This window comes from Scyliorhinus torazame, chromosome 15 (assembly GCF_047496885.1).
Source record: "Scyliorhinus torazame isolate Kashiwa2021f chromosome 15, sScyTor2.1, whole genome shotgun sequence".
In the NCBI taxonomy this organism is placed as follows: domain Eukaryota; kingdom Metazoa; phylum Chordata; class Chondrichthyes; order Carcharhiniformes; family Scyliorhinidae; genus Scyliorhinus; species Scyliorhinus torazame.
Genome location: NC_092721.1, coordinates 179,751,905 through 179,765,720, shown reverse-complemented (window position 1 = coordinate 179,765,720; position 13,816 = coordinate 179,751,905). Strand labels below are relative to the sequence as shown.

Genomic DNA, 13,816 nt, shown 5'->3' with positions numbered 1-13,816 from the left:
CCTGATGATGCTCTGAATCCCCTCCCACCGTCTACTAAGCACCAAAATAAATTGTCCACCAGTTAATATGTTGTGGGCACCTTCCTATGATCACATTCAACTCTTATTCATCCTGTTACTTTCGGGGGAGATGGTGGCGTAGTGGTTATGTCACTGAACAAGTAATCCAGAGTCCCAGGGATGTGGATTCAAATCCCCTCCATGGCAGCTGGTGAAATTTAAATTCAGTTAATCAATCCCTACGGAGCAGAAGAAGGCAATTCGGCCCATCCGGTCTGCACTGACCCTGCAATAGAGCGCTCTATCTAGGCCCACAGCCCATCCCCGTAACCCCACCTAACCTGCACATCTTACCGGGCAGCAAGTGGCTAGCACTGTGGCCTCACATCATTAGGGTCTTGGGTTCGATTCCCCGCTGGGTCACTGTCTGTGCGGAGTCTGCACGTTCTCCCCGTGTCTGCGTGGGTTTCCTCCGGGTGCTCCGGTTTCCTCCCACAGTCCAAAGACGTGCAGGTTAGGTGGATTGGCCATGCTAAATTGCCTTTAGTGTCCAAAAAAAAAAGGTTAGGAGGGATTATTGGGTTACGGGGATAGGGTGGAAGTGAGGACTTAAGTCGATCGGTGCAGACTCGATGGGCCGAATGGCCTCCTTCTGCACTGTATGTTCTATGTATCTTTGGACATTAAATTTTAGCATGGCCAATTGTTGCTCTTTTTAACCTTAGTCTATTTGCTCTGTTTAGGTCACCTTTGCTCATGAGTCGCCAGGTATCTTTATGATACCGCCACGTGGTTCAAGTTCAGGTTATGATTAATAACACAGCACACCGCTTAGTAAGGATTAAAACAACGGTCATTTATTATATACAACAAGCAATATTAATACCCTAATACTACTATTTATATAATAACCTATCACTACTGGCCAATACTTAACTTAGGAAGAGCCCACCAGGTCAGGGAAACGAATGGCTTGTCCAATCAAATCTGGCCTGCGGGATTCAAAAGGCTGCTACAGGTCGGTGGCTAGGTGTCTCTACCGGATAGCGATCGTTGGATTCAAACTTACGGTGGCCGTTGGCTGGTCTTGCGAAGGTCTCGAGCAGGCGAAGATGAGCAAGAGAGAGATCTGAACTTGGACCTTCACTTTTATAGGGCCCAGGGGCTTCCCGCCTCCCGGGGCGGCCCTTGACCCTGAGTCCCAAGTGATTGGATTCTGTCCCCAATCTCTGGGGTCAATGTGTCCAATGGTGAGGCGATTCCTCGATCGGGGGGTGGTCGCTCACCTGTCTTTGTTTCGGCCACTGCAGGCGCCGACAGGTCTGGCCCGGTATTCAATTGCTAATATGTTGCAATTGTTCCCGGGGATAGCCGATTTAACTGTGGATGTCTGAGTAGATTAGGTGTAAACAGTCCTGAATGCAACTGCGGATACCTGGGTTGATGGGCTGTTGATAGCCCTGAGTATCGATCTGGGCTACGTTCCCAGAGCTGAATATGCAAACCTGTCTGCAGCTGCCTGCTTGTGTCTTCTTGGCTGCTTTTCCCAGCAGTCTTTCGGGTTAGCCATTTTAAACTGGGTTTTGGCCAGATTAATCGGAACGCAGCCATTTTACATGGCTACACAATCCACCGAACCTGCACATCTTTGTGACTGGAATTAAAAATTAGCCTCATTAATTGTGATCATGAAACTTATCATCAATTGTCGTTCAGAACCCATTTGGTTCATTAATGCCCCTTTAGGGAATGAAATATCAGCCACCCATGCCCAGCCTGGAATACATGTGGCTACAGACTCACAGCGATACGGTTGACTCTTAACTGCCGCCCTCTGAAATGGCCGAACAAGCCACTCAGTTCAAGGGCACTTGGAAATGGGCAACAAATGCTGGACCTGCCAGCGACGCCTGTACGTTGCTGCTAAACTTCACCTTTGGTTAGTGATGTAGGCTAGTTTGGTCCTCAGATTTTGCAAAACACATCCTAGCCGTGGGACACGGCACATCTGAAGGCCGAGGACATCCAGTATTTTAGTTTCTCTTCCTGGGCCCTAGGACCTGAGCTTGTTGGCTGTGATATGACGACTTAACATGAGGCAAGCAATGAAGAACCTTTCTGAATTTTTCAGAGTCTAGCACTGGTGAAACATTTTCCAAATCATTTTCACCTATTCCACTATTCTACCTCATAAACTTTGTACTCAACACAAAACCACATATGCTGTTTGGTTGAGTACCCATGACAATTACCTTCAAATATATAGGGAAAACAAATTTGAAATGGTTCTACTCTCTGTCAGCCATCACGGGAAAACTCATTTAAAATAATATATACTAAATTTCCTGTAAGTGTGTTGGAGTCTAGATATTTCAGTGACTGTTCAGTTAGTGAGCAATGTAGCTTTCCAAAGCCAGAACAAATTACCCCAACTGGACGTAAAAAGGACAGATTTCTCTGCAGACCAAACTGCCACACAACTAATCGAATTACTGTGTGTTGTTTGCAGCTATGTTAACAACGATTGCAAATTCTGCATATAACTTACCTTTTTATTGCCCCGCACTTCTAGGAATACAAGCCATACATGTTTTGGATGAATATGATTGATGCTCTGTACCAAAGCCTGGTCTGTTTCTTCTTTCCATATTTGGTATGTCTTATTTTTCTGACTGAATTAAAATTGTTACTATGCAAGCGAAAGTCATGGCTGGCTTTGAAATGTGTTTGTGCTTCTCAATTGCAGGCTTACCAAGATTCTGATGTCGATGTTTTTGCCTGGGGAACACCCATCACCACTCTGGCCCTATTCACTATCTTAATGCACTTGTGCATCGAAACTAAAACCTGGGTAATGAGAGGCTTTTTAGCTGCGTTGTCCTTTGTAGATTTGACCTGCAGATTGATGTTTCTTGCGAAAACTGCGGAATGTTTGCCCCTTCTCTCTGCGCTGTCCTTGAAATGCCTCCCTGGAGGGAAACATCGGGGATTTTCAGAGGGAAAAAAAGTTTGACTTTGCAGTGCTAGAGACGGTGCCATTTGTGAGCTGGGAACCAGCTGATTTGCCTGAGTTTACAATAGAATGGTTTTCTAGGGTAAGCAAAAAAAGACTGCAGATGGTCAAAATCTGAATTTTTGAAAAAAACTGCTGGATACACTCAGCCCGTCTCCGCACGGTTCTGCTGAATGTTTCCAGTCTTTGTTTCACAAGAGATACAGGATGGGTTTTATCAGCAAGGCATGCTAAATAATGGTGCTATATTGTAGGTCACATCAATCACATTCTTCCACATTAAGGAAAAAAATCATAGAATCCCTACAGTGCAGAGGGAGGCCATTTGGCTCATCGAGTTTGTACTGGCCCTTCGAATGAGCACTCCACCCTTGCCCACTACCCCTTATCCCCATAACCTAACCTGCACATCCCTCGACACTAGGGAGCAATTTAGTGTAGCTAAATGTGTAATACCCACACTACAACACCTCGAGTTTGAACAGTGCAGGAGACCCGTCCTGCATGTGCTAATCTGATAGCAAGTATCCACTTCTCACTGGTGGTATAGCTCCTTACCAATACTTCCTGACCTTTCCGAAAAACAGATCGCGAAACCTGACTTTTCTGTTTCCTTTCAACAATTTTTCTTGTCTGAGATGGCTTCAACAGATCAAACGCTGTGCGTAACTGATGGTTTACCATGAGTAATGCAGGAGACCTTTTGGGCTGTCGAATGTGTTGTAGTCCTGCATGTCATCAGGAATTGGCTCAGTCGTTTTGACAACGATCCATGCTCCCCAGTTACCTTCAATGAATGCTTCATTTGGGGCAGCACAGTAGCCTTGTGGATAGCACAATTGCTTCACAGCTCCAGGGTCCCAGGTTCGTTTCCAGCTTGGGTCACTGTCTGTGCGGAGTCTGCACGTCCTTCCCGTGTGTGCGTGGGTTTCCTCCGGGTGCTCCGGTTTCCTCCCACAGTCCAAAGATGTGCAGGTTAGGTGGATTGGCCATGATAAATTGCCCTTAGTGTCCAAAATTGCCCTTAGTGTTGGTTGGGGTTACTGGATTATGGGGAGAGGGTGGCGGTGTTGGCCTTGTGTAGGGTGCTCTTTCCAAGAGCCGGTGCAGACTCGTTGGGCCGAATGGCCCCTTCTGCACTGTAAATTCTATGATAATCTATGATTGTCTGAACAAAACTTTCCCTCCAGCCCATTTGTGTCTCTCCAAGGACGTAGTCTGCATAACGGCCACTTCAGGCTATTTTGAGTGCAGAGCGCTACCGCAATGAAAAACCTTCACCCTTCAAATGGTCCGGCATAATTTATATGAAATCTTTGCCATGGCCCTTCTGGCCATTCCCATGGATGTAATGGCGCTAGTGGCCGTTCCCATTTTGCCGTTATCATTTATTTATGATCCATGGGTGATTAATGGACACGAATCATTAAGTCAAGCAACAGAGAGAATGAGGAATTCCCAAGTTACAGGAGAGAACACTCTGCTAGTTTGAACAGGAGCTTCAGACTCCAGAAATACCTCCAGTACCGCTAGAACCCCCCCCCCCCCCCCCCATCTCCTCATTCTCATCTATATGCAGCTGTTTAGTGAGACATAGCTTCAGGCATGGAATCCACATGTCTAAAATTCCCACTTTGAACCCTTCTGCCCTTTGCACTCTTCATTTAAGAACCTCCTTGTTGACCAAACTCTTGTTCATCATCTTCTTTGGCTTGGTGTTCATTTCACCCTCGAGTCCCAATGAAGGGCATGAGGAAAACCTCGACATTGCAGGTGCTACGCAGATGCAAATGATCATTTCTGTGTGAGATTTGGGAGCAGTTATCATAATGGGTACATTTCTGATAAGTGATCGGGTTGAAGCATAGAACAAGATTCTACCTCCCTGAAAACCGATTCGCGGAGCTAAAATGGGCCCAGAGAGCAGGAAAGCTGTAACTAAGCTTTGAGACCCATGAAAGCTATACGGACTCCCTGCCCCATGCAACCTTAAGTCAGGGTGAGTTTGAAAATGGGGCCTTTGGACTTGCATATTATACAATAAATAAGGTGACTTTAATAGGGGCTGGTTTAGCACAGTGGGCTAACCAGCTGGCTTGTAATGCAGATCAAAGCAGCAGCGCGGGTTCAATTCCCGTACCAGCCTCCCCGAACAGGTGCCGGAATGTGGCGGCTAGTGGCTTTTCACAGTAACTTCATTGAAGCCTACTTGTGACAATAAGCGATTATTATTATTATTATTATTATTATTATTATTATTATTATTATTATAAAATAGAGCTAATGTATTTAGAGTCACCGTTCTGTGTGCTATCAAATGTCAAAATGTTCTGCTTTGCATGAATTGACTGAATCTGTATCTGCTTGAGACTGAAATAATTTGGCGATGCAAGTATTATTCCAACTTGTTTTCTTTTATGTTTTCAGACTTGGATGCATCTTGCCTCCATTATTTTCAGCATCCTCCTCTTCTTCACTGTTGCCCTAAGTTACAATGCAGCCTGCCCTACCTGCTACCCTCCATCCAATCCTTACTGGACTATAGAGAGCTTGATGGCTGATCCAAAGTTCTATCTGATATGTGTTCTTACACCAGTGGCAGCCTTGCTACCAAGGTAACTGAAATGTGCATTGTGATGAGGGTATCCGATTAAAATTGCATGGTGAGGGAGCAGTCCTAACAAAATCCTATTGAGCATACTTTGTTCCTGTCCGTGTGGGTGCGAGGTTGGGGTGGAACAGCTGGGAAGAGAGGGGCAGCGAGCGGCATCGGCAGCTGCGTTGACCCAGTTGGGGTCCTACCACTGGAGCGGGCCAGGCTGCATGTTGGCTGCCCGCTCCAATGAGACACACCGCCAATCTAAATTGGGGGCTTCGATTAGGGACAAGTCAGGCTGTCCATGAATTTTGCCAGTGGCAGAGCAGCCCTTGCCAGTGGGGAGGCGGCCAGCCCAACAGAGGCGGGCTGTGGGGCTGGCCATCAGAGCCGAAGGCTTCGTGCCTTAAGAAGGAAAGGGCACTCAATTGAGGAGGAAGGCACCAAGGAGGAATTCTAATAAAATCAGTGTTGGAAGTCATTTAGCTAATGTTTCCAGTGCAAAAATAAATAGCTGCGGAGTGTGCATCCTTCCAGTGCAGCGCGGTATGTTTGTGCACCCAGGTGGAACAATAGATGTATCTGCAGTTCTATAAATAGTACATTTTCCACCGAAATAATAGTAGATCACTCTTGCAGAGCTCCTAACAACATTTACTGAAGCATTGGTTGTGGCCTCCGACTCTGTCAACACCCAGCCTCTGACAGACAATGGTACCTGCCACGAAACCGAGTGGCTACGCTAAATAAAAACTAGTGAACCTGCCATGCCCACTCCTGAGCAAAATATAGTTGAAGTTTGGAAATTGCATTTGCAATGCCTGCTTTGTTACGATCTTGCTTGTCCCATTTGCATAGAGTGATGATTCCAGTAAGTGCCAATAATAGGATGCTCAATTCCTTCCAGATGAATCTTTACACCAGGTTATGTGTAAGGAGCACTATTAACGTATAAGTAAGTTAGCGACTGAAGCTGCTGTCCACTGCTCATAGCTCTTCCTTCTTCCCCTTTTGATGCAGAGCCTCCCAGTTTATATCCAAATTTTTGCCATGTTTTCCCCCAACCTCCCTCTCCCATTTTCCTTCAGATGAAGAGGCCCCATCATATTGCACACCTGTAGATACATAGAAGATAGGAGCAGGAGGAGGCCTTTTGGCCCGTTGAGCCTGCTCCGCCATTTGTCACGATCATGGCTGATCATCCAACTCAATAGCCTAATCCTGCTTTCTCCCCATAACCTTTGATCCCATTCGCCCCAAGTGCCATATCTAACTGCCTCTTGAATGTATTCAATGTTTTAGCATCAACTACTTCCTGTGGTAATGAATTCCACAGGCTCACCAACCTTTGGGTGAAGAAATGTCTCCACATCTCTGTCCGAAATGGTTTACCCTGAATCCTCAGGCTGTGACCCCTGGTTCTGGACACACCCGCCATTGGGAACATCTTCCCTGCACCTACCCTGTCTAGTCCTGTTAGAATTTTATAGGTTTCTATGAGATTCTCCCTCATTCTTCTGAAATCCAGCGAGAACAATCTTAACCGAGTCAATCTCTCGTCATATGACAGTCCCACCATCCCTGGAATCAGTCTGGTAAACCTTCTCTGCACTCCCTCGAGAGCAAGAACACCCTTCCTCAGAAAAGGAGACCAAAACTGCACATAATATTCTAGGTGTGGCCTCACCAAGATTGCAGCAACACATCCCTGCTTCTGTTCTCGAAACTTCTTGCAATGAAGGCCAACATACCATTAGCTTTCTTTACCGCTTGCTACACCTGCATGCTTACCTTCAGCAACTGGTGCATAAGGACACCCAGGTCGCGCTGCACACTCCCCTCTCCCAATTTACAACCATTCAGGTAGTAATCTGCCTTCCTGTTTTTGCTTCCAAAGTAAATACCTCACACTTATCCAAGTGATACTGCATCTGCCATTGATTTGCCCAACCTGTCCAGATAATGCTGTAGGATCTCTGCATCCTCCTCACAGCTCACCCTCCCACCCAACTTGGTATCATCTGCAAACTTTGAGATGTTATATTTTGTTCCCTCCTCCAAATCATTAATATATATTGTGAATAGCTGGGGTCCCAGCACTGATCCCTGTGGCAACCCACTGGTTACTGCCTGCCAATTTGAAAAGGACCCATTAATTCCAACTCTTTGTTTCCTCTCTGCCAACCAGTTTTCGATCCACCTCAATACACTTCCCCCAATCCCAAGTGCTTTAATCTTGCACAATAATCTCTTATGTGGGACTTTGTCAAACTCCTTCTGAAAGTCGAAATATACCACATCGGATGGCACTCCTTTGTCAACTGTACTGGTTGCATCTTCAAAGAATTCCAACAGATTTCCCCTTCATAAATCCATGCTGGCTCTGACTGATCCTGCCACTGCTTTCTAAATGTTCCGCTATAAAGTTCTTGATAAATGGATTCAATAATTTTCCCCACTTAGGATGTTAGGCTTACTGGTCTATAATTCTCTGTTTTCTCTCTACTTCCCATTTTGAATATTAGAGTGACATTAGCTACCCTCCAATCTGCAGGAACTGTTCCAGAGTCTATAGAATCCCGGAAGATGACCACCAATGCATCCACTACTTCCAGAGCCACTCCTTACGCATTTTGGGATGCAGATTATCAGGCCCTGGGAATTTATCCGCCTTCAAACCCATCAGTTTTCCCAGCACCATTTCTCTACAAATATTGATCTCCCTCAGTTCTTCCCTTTCACTCTCCAAGATATTATCTAGTATCTGATTTGTGTCCTCTTTTGTGAAGACAGAACCAAAGTATGTATTCAATTGCTTAGCCATTTCTTTGTCCCTTATTATGCATTCCCGTTTCTGTCTGGAGGGGGCCTACATTTGTCTTTACCAATCTCTTTCTCTTCACATAGGTATAGAAACTCTTAGTGTCAGTCTTTATGTTCTCTGCAACTACCTTGGTACTGTATTTTCCCCTTAATCAATCCCTTGGTCCTTCTTTGCTGAATTCTAAACTGCTCCCAATCCTCAGACCTATTATTTTTCTTGGCCAATCTGTATGCTTCCTTGGATCGGATACTATTTCTATTTTTCCTTTGTAGGCCATGGATTGGCCCTCTTACCCATTTTGCTTTTATGCCAGACAGCATTGAACAGTTGCTGCAGTACGCCCATACGTTCCTTGAATGTTTGCCATTGCCTATCCACTGTCATCCCTTTAAGTAACTCTCCCCAATCTATCAAGGCCAACACACGCTTCATATCTTCATTGTTTCCTTTATTAAGATTCAGCACCCTAGTTTCTGAATCAAGTACTTCACTCTCCATCTTGATAAAAAATTCTATCATGTTATGGTCACTCATCCCCAAGGGGTCTCGCACAGCCAGATTGGCGATGATTCCCTTCTCATTACGCAGTTCCCAATCTAAGATAGCCGGCTCTCTCGTTGGTTCCTCCACATATTGGTCAAGAAAACCATCCCGTATACACGCCAGGAATAATTCCTCTTAGGCATTGTGACTAATTTGATGTGCCCAATCTATGTGCAGATCAAAATCACCCATGATCACCGATATTCCCTTATTACATGCATCTCTAATTTTGTGTTTAATGCCATTCCCAACAAAGTCAAAGATGCCAGACGATACTTTGAATGCGAGCATTTGCAGGTAATTAAGTCTTTACAGATCCAGAGAGAGGGGTAACCCCAGGTTAAAGAGGTGTGAATTGTCTCAAGCCAGGACAGTTGGTAAGATTTCACAAGCCCAGGCCAGATGGTGGGGGGTGAATGTAATACGACATGAATCCAAGGTCCCAGATGAGGCCGTACTCATGTCCAACTGTCGCATTCAATGTATCGTCTGGCATCTTTGACTTTGTCTATATCTATGTTTCTGGAACCTACCTCTTCATTCACCTGAGGAAGGAGCAGTGCTCCGAAAGCTAGTGATTTGAAACAAACCTGTTCGACTTTAACCTGGTGTTGTAAGACTTCTTACTGTGCTCACCCCAGTCCAACACCGGCATCTCCACATCATGATTCCCAACATCACCGCTGCAGTTTGGGGGTCTATATATGACATCCACTAACTCTACCCATACATACTACACATTGTCAGAGCTAATATCCTTTCTCACTATTGTGTTAATTTCCTCTTTAACCAGCAGTGCCACGCCACCTTTTCTTTTATGCCTGTCCTTCCTAAATACTGAATACCCTGGGATATTCAGTTCCCATCCTTAGTCACCCTGCAGCCATGTCTCCGTAATCCCAATTATATCGTACTCATTTATATCTATCTGTGCGATTAGCTCATCTACTTTATTGCAAATGCACAGAGCCTTTAAGTTTGTCTTTTTCACTTGGTTGTCTTGCTCCCAATATTTTTCTCTATTGCCCTGTTTGAATTTTACCCTCTGTTTCTCCACCTATCATTTTTCTTATTCCCTTTTCTACCTTTTGTTTTTGTCCTTGCTCCCTCTTTCTCTGACTTCTTGCATAGGTTCCCATCCCCCTGGTATATTAGTTTAAACCCTCCCCAACCTCTCTAGCAAATAGCCCCCCCCTAGGACATCAATCCCAGTCTTGCCCAGGTTTAACCCGTCCAGTTTGTACAGGTCCCACTTCCCCCCAAAACCGGTCCCAAGGCCCCAAGAATCTGAAACCCTCCCCCTGACACCATGAGGTTTGGAAGTTGACTGAAGGCAAATAACTTTGCCCTTTTATTTGTCCCTCTTTCAAAAGTTGCACCTTTTGCTAAAAGTTATGAACCAGGATTAAAGATCTTTGAAATGCGAAGGCTTATACAATGGTGTCTGATGATTAGTGAGAAACAAAGAGAAACTGAAGTGGGAGGGTCCTGCTATTTTTCCAGTAATTGGTAATAAGTACATGAGCATTTTGGTATCAGCCAGGCAAGTGTGAATTGTAGTTCACTTCATTTTGTTGTATGGTAGTCAGTACAAAGCATTTTCATTATCGATGAATGAATCATCTGTAGGTAAGGGAGGATTTCAGTTATTCACTTAGAATGTCCCAAAATCTCAATTTTATTTTCTCTTTATTTGTAAACAATTTTCTCTAGGTACCTGTTCCGGATCTTTCAAGGCACCTTGTTCCCCAATCCGATCCAGCGAGGTCGCCAGCTGGACAGACTCCATCCTGAGGCTTGTAGTCGTGTTAATCGGTGGAACCCCCAAAGCAATTGGTCAGCCATACCAAAACCTGGCTTGGTGATGCCGCTTTCGAAAGACTCTGGGATTGGGGTCGATGAATCCTCATCCAGCACTAGCCAAAGTGTCCACTTGGATGCAAACCAAATCTCTACAGGACCATTAAATAAACAACAAGCAGCCGAGTTACGAGACACCAGTTCGTCAACATTGGAGTTGGCAGAAGGTGCAAAATACTCTCTTCCAAATGGTAACTCATCATCTGTTTCCATCCGAGATGCTCAGTCGCACTTGCACAGATTTCAGAGGTCTGAGTTAGTGACAGAGTATCCTTTCACGGAGGATGGAGTTCGATTGAACACTCATTCTGGGGTGGAACCATCAAATATGCATTCTCTAAACTGGAGGACACCGACATCATCTACTAATGACACAATGTGTCTTTTCCATTCCGCGCCACATTGTGGTTTACAGACACAGGCAATGGAAGGTGAACAATCTGTGCCAGGTAATACAGAGTCAGAGGGTATGAAACATTCTGAGGAAGTGTTTCCAGGCACTTCCCACATCTCAACCCGCATGGTCCCCAGAAACTCATTGGAGGAGAGTTCTCTGGAAATGACTCCATTTTGACCGAGAACTGGCTGTCTAACGAGCCTTTCTCCTGAATTTTGCACAGTTTGAGATTTTAGTCTTTCTTATAAAATTTTATATTTAAATATTAGATCATCTTTTCGTGAATCCTAAATTGGAGCAAAATGATGTATTTTATAATTTGCACAGGCGGAATTTAGAAAAGGTTGTGCAGAATTTAATATATAACTATCTGAAATAGGGCTGTTACTGAAATGCAGCTTGCGTTGCCAAGTCAAGTTCTGTATGTCTGAACTAAGTGTTGCATCCCATCCTCCTCTTTCCACAAATCCCTGAGGGAGGGAAACAAAGCCCACACAGCTGAAAACTTAGGGCGGCTGTTGAGATGGCACTCATTTTTGTTGTTGTCTTTGTTGTATTGTTTATGACTCAAGGACCAAAGAGTAGATGTTCACTAAGTTAGAGATAGCAGAAACCCAGCAGAAAATGTCACTACATGACGAAGCCAGAAACCTATTGAGAACAGATGCACCCTGTCCTAAAAGGACCCATTTATATGTTATATATTGTAATACATACACAAAACCCCAAATCCTGTGGGTGGGTGGTGTGTGTGTGGGTGGGTGGTGTGTGTGTGGGTGTGTATATCAACTGTTGTATGTCCAAATCTATAATGGAAACAGCCTTTAGCAAAGTTGTCACACCTCTCAACACCTCTTCCGCGCCACCACCACCAGAAGGTGCGGCAGTGCCATCCATCTCTTGTGAGAAGCTGTAATTACAGCATAATAAGTTTACAGAAGATCCAGAGAAAGCAATTTGTCCCCACAACCCTGTCCTGCAAAGCCATGGGATCACGGTTGATCTGTATTCTAGATTCATCCACCTTCCCTGACTCCTTAATGCCCGTATTTTCCATTTAATCCACCTTGGTTAACTGAGCATTGTGTGGGACAGATTTCCCCCTTTTTGCAAGTGTTTGCTAACTTCTGCACTGAATGGCCTGACTCTGACCTTTAGGTTATGCACCTTGCCCTCGGCTCCCCCACCAGCGGGGGGAAAAAATTTCCCCTCTCTTCACACAGGCCTTTCCTTTACAGATGAGGACATGGAAATTTAGAATGGAAAAATAAGCGCTGAAGATATGCTCTTTAAACTGAGGACTCTGCTGAATCTACAAACTCAGCTCTCGTAATCTACCAGCTACTAATCCAACATCACCTGAAGACCACACTTGGCCTTGACACTCATGTTCAAGGGAAAGCAACTAATTAGAATGTACAGCCAAAAATATACCACTCTGCCCATCTGGTTCCCACTGGTGTCACAGGCCCTCATTATCTAACCCTATCATCAAAACCTATCGCCTTCGGGCATTTATCAAGCTTTCCCTTAGAGGCAACCAGTGTTGAATTTTTCATTTAGATTTATTTTAAAAAGATAAATTTTGAAGGATATTATTTTCAACTGCCCTGAACTCTGGTTGGGGAGGGCTGTGCGCAGGGAGAACAGATAGAGAGAGGTAGCAGGAATCCAGATGGAAAAATTCCCAAACTGTTAGAAGTAATTCCCAGGAGATAGCAGAGTGGCTGGTTTTAACCGGAGGAGAGCATTGTAAGAAACGGGTTGAGACTTGGGAATTGACTTTTTTTCGTAATCAGCTGGAAGATTTTTATCCCCCCCCTCCCCCCCATGTGCCACGCCGACTGGACAACGTTGTGACATTTATTCCTCCTCACACGGACGCTAACGCCCCCCCCCCCCCCCCCCCCCCCTCAAAGAGCAGCTGCATCCATGATGCAAAGTGATCCCTTTGAAAACCGATGGCAGCGGACTTGATGGAAAGCAGCAAATTGCTACTTGATTGATTGTGGGACTCCCAATGAGGCAACAAAGATATTGTTCGGGATTCTCCAGCCGCGTGTTTCTCCCAACATGAGGTACGCGGCTGGGAGGGCGGAGAGTCCCGCCCCCTCATGATTTATAACCAGTGATGTGTGAGCAACATAGTCACGAGTGATAATCAGTGTAAGTGGGATGTTGATTGTACCTCCCAGCTCTTCTCATTCACCCTGTTTCTAAGCATTCTAGAGTAATAAAGTATATTGAAATTATGAAATTCGGTGTAAATTTTAATTAGAGATAAGAGTGGGATTTACTGGCAGCAGAGGCGGCCCGCCAGTGGTATCTACCGGTCCCGCCGTTGGCAACGGGATTTCCCATTGACTGCACCCCTCACCGCCGGGAAACCCGTGCACCGGCGTAGGACCGAATATTTCCCCGGTAAATCCCTCCCTAAATTTTATAGGGTTGTAATGTTGCTGTGAATTTCTTTTCCTTGTGATGCCATTGTTTCCTGCGAAATGAGAAAAGATATTTCATGACCACAAATGGCAATAGTCCAAGCTATTTATTCAATCAGCCCTCGAAGTAATGCTAAACCAA

The 13,816-nt window shown here is 45.0% G+C and overlaps 1 protein-coding gene across 2 annotated transcripts in view; it reads left to right on the top strand.

Moving 5' to 3' along the window:
• Window positions 1-13,128, top strand: part of atp10a (ATPase phospholipid transporting 10A) — a 355,898-nt gene extending 342,770 nt beyond the window's left edge. For both annotated transcript variants that reach the window (XM_072477214.1, XM_072477215.1), the window contains 4 exons: window positions 2,573-2,653; window positions 2,747-2,851; window positions 5,441-5,628; window positions 10,690-13,128. In XM_072477214.1, coding sequence (XP_072333315.1) covers window positions 2,573-2,653; window positions 2,747-2,851; window positions 5,441-5,628; window positions 10,690-11,410 — 1,095 coding nt within the window. In that variant the 3' untranslated portion in view covers window positions 11,411-13,128. The remainder of the gene's footprint in view (window positions 1-2,572; window positions 2,654-2,746; window positions 2,852-5,440; window positions 5,629-10,689) is intronic.
• Window positions 13,129-13,816: the final 688 nt, after the last annotated feature.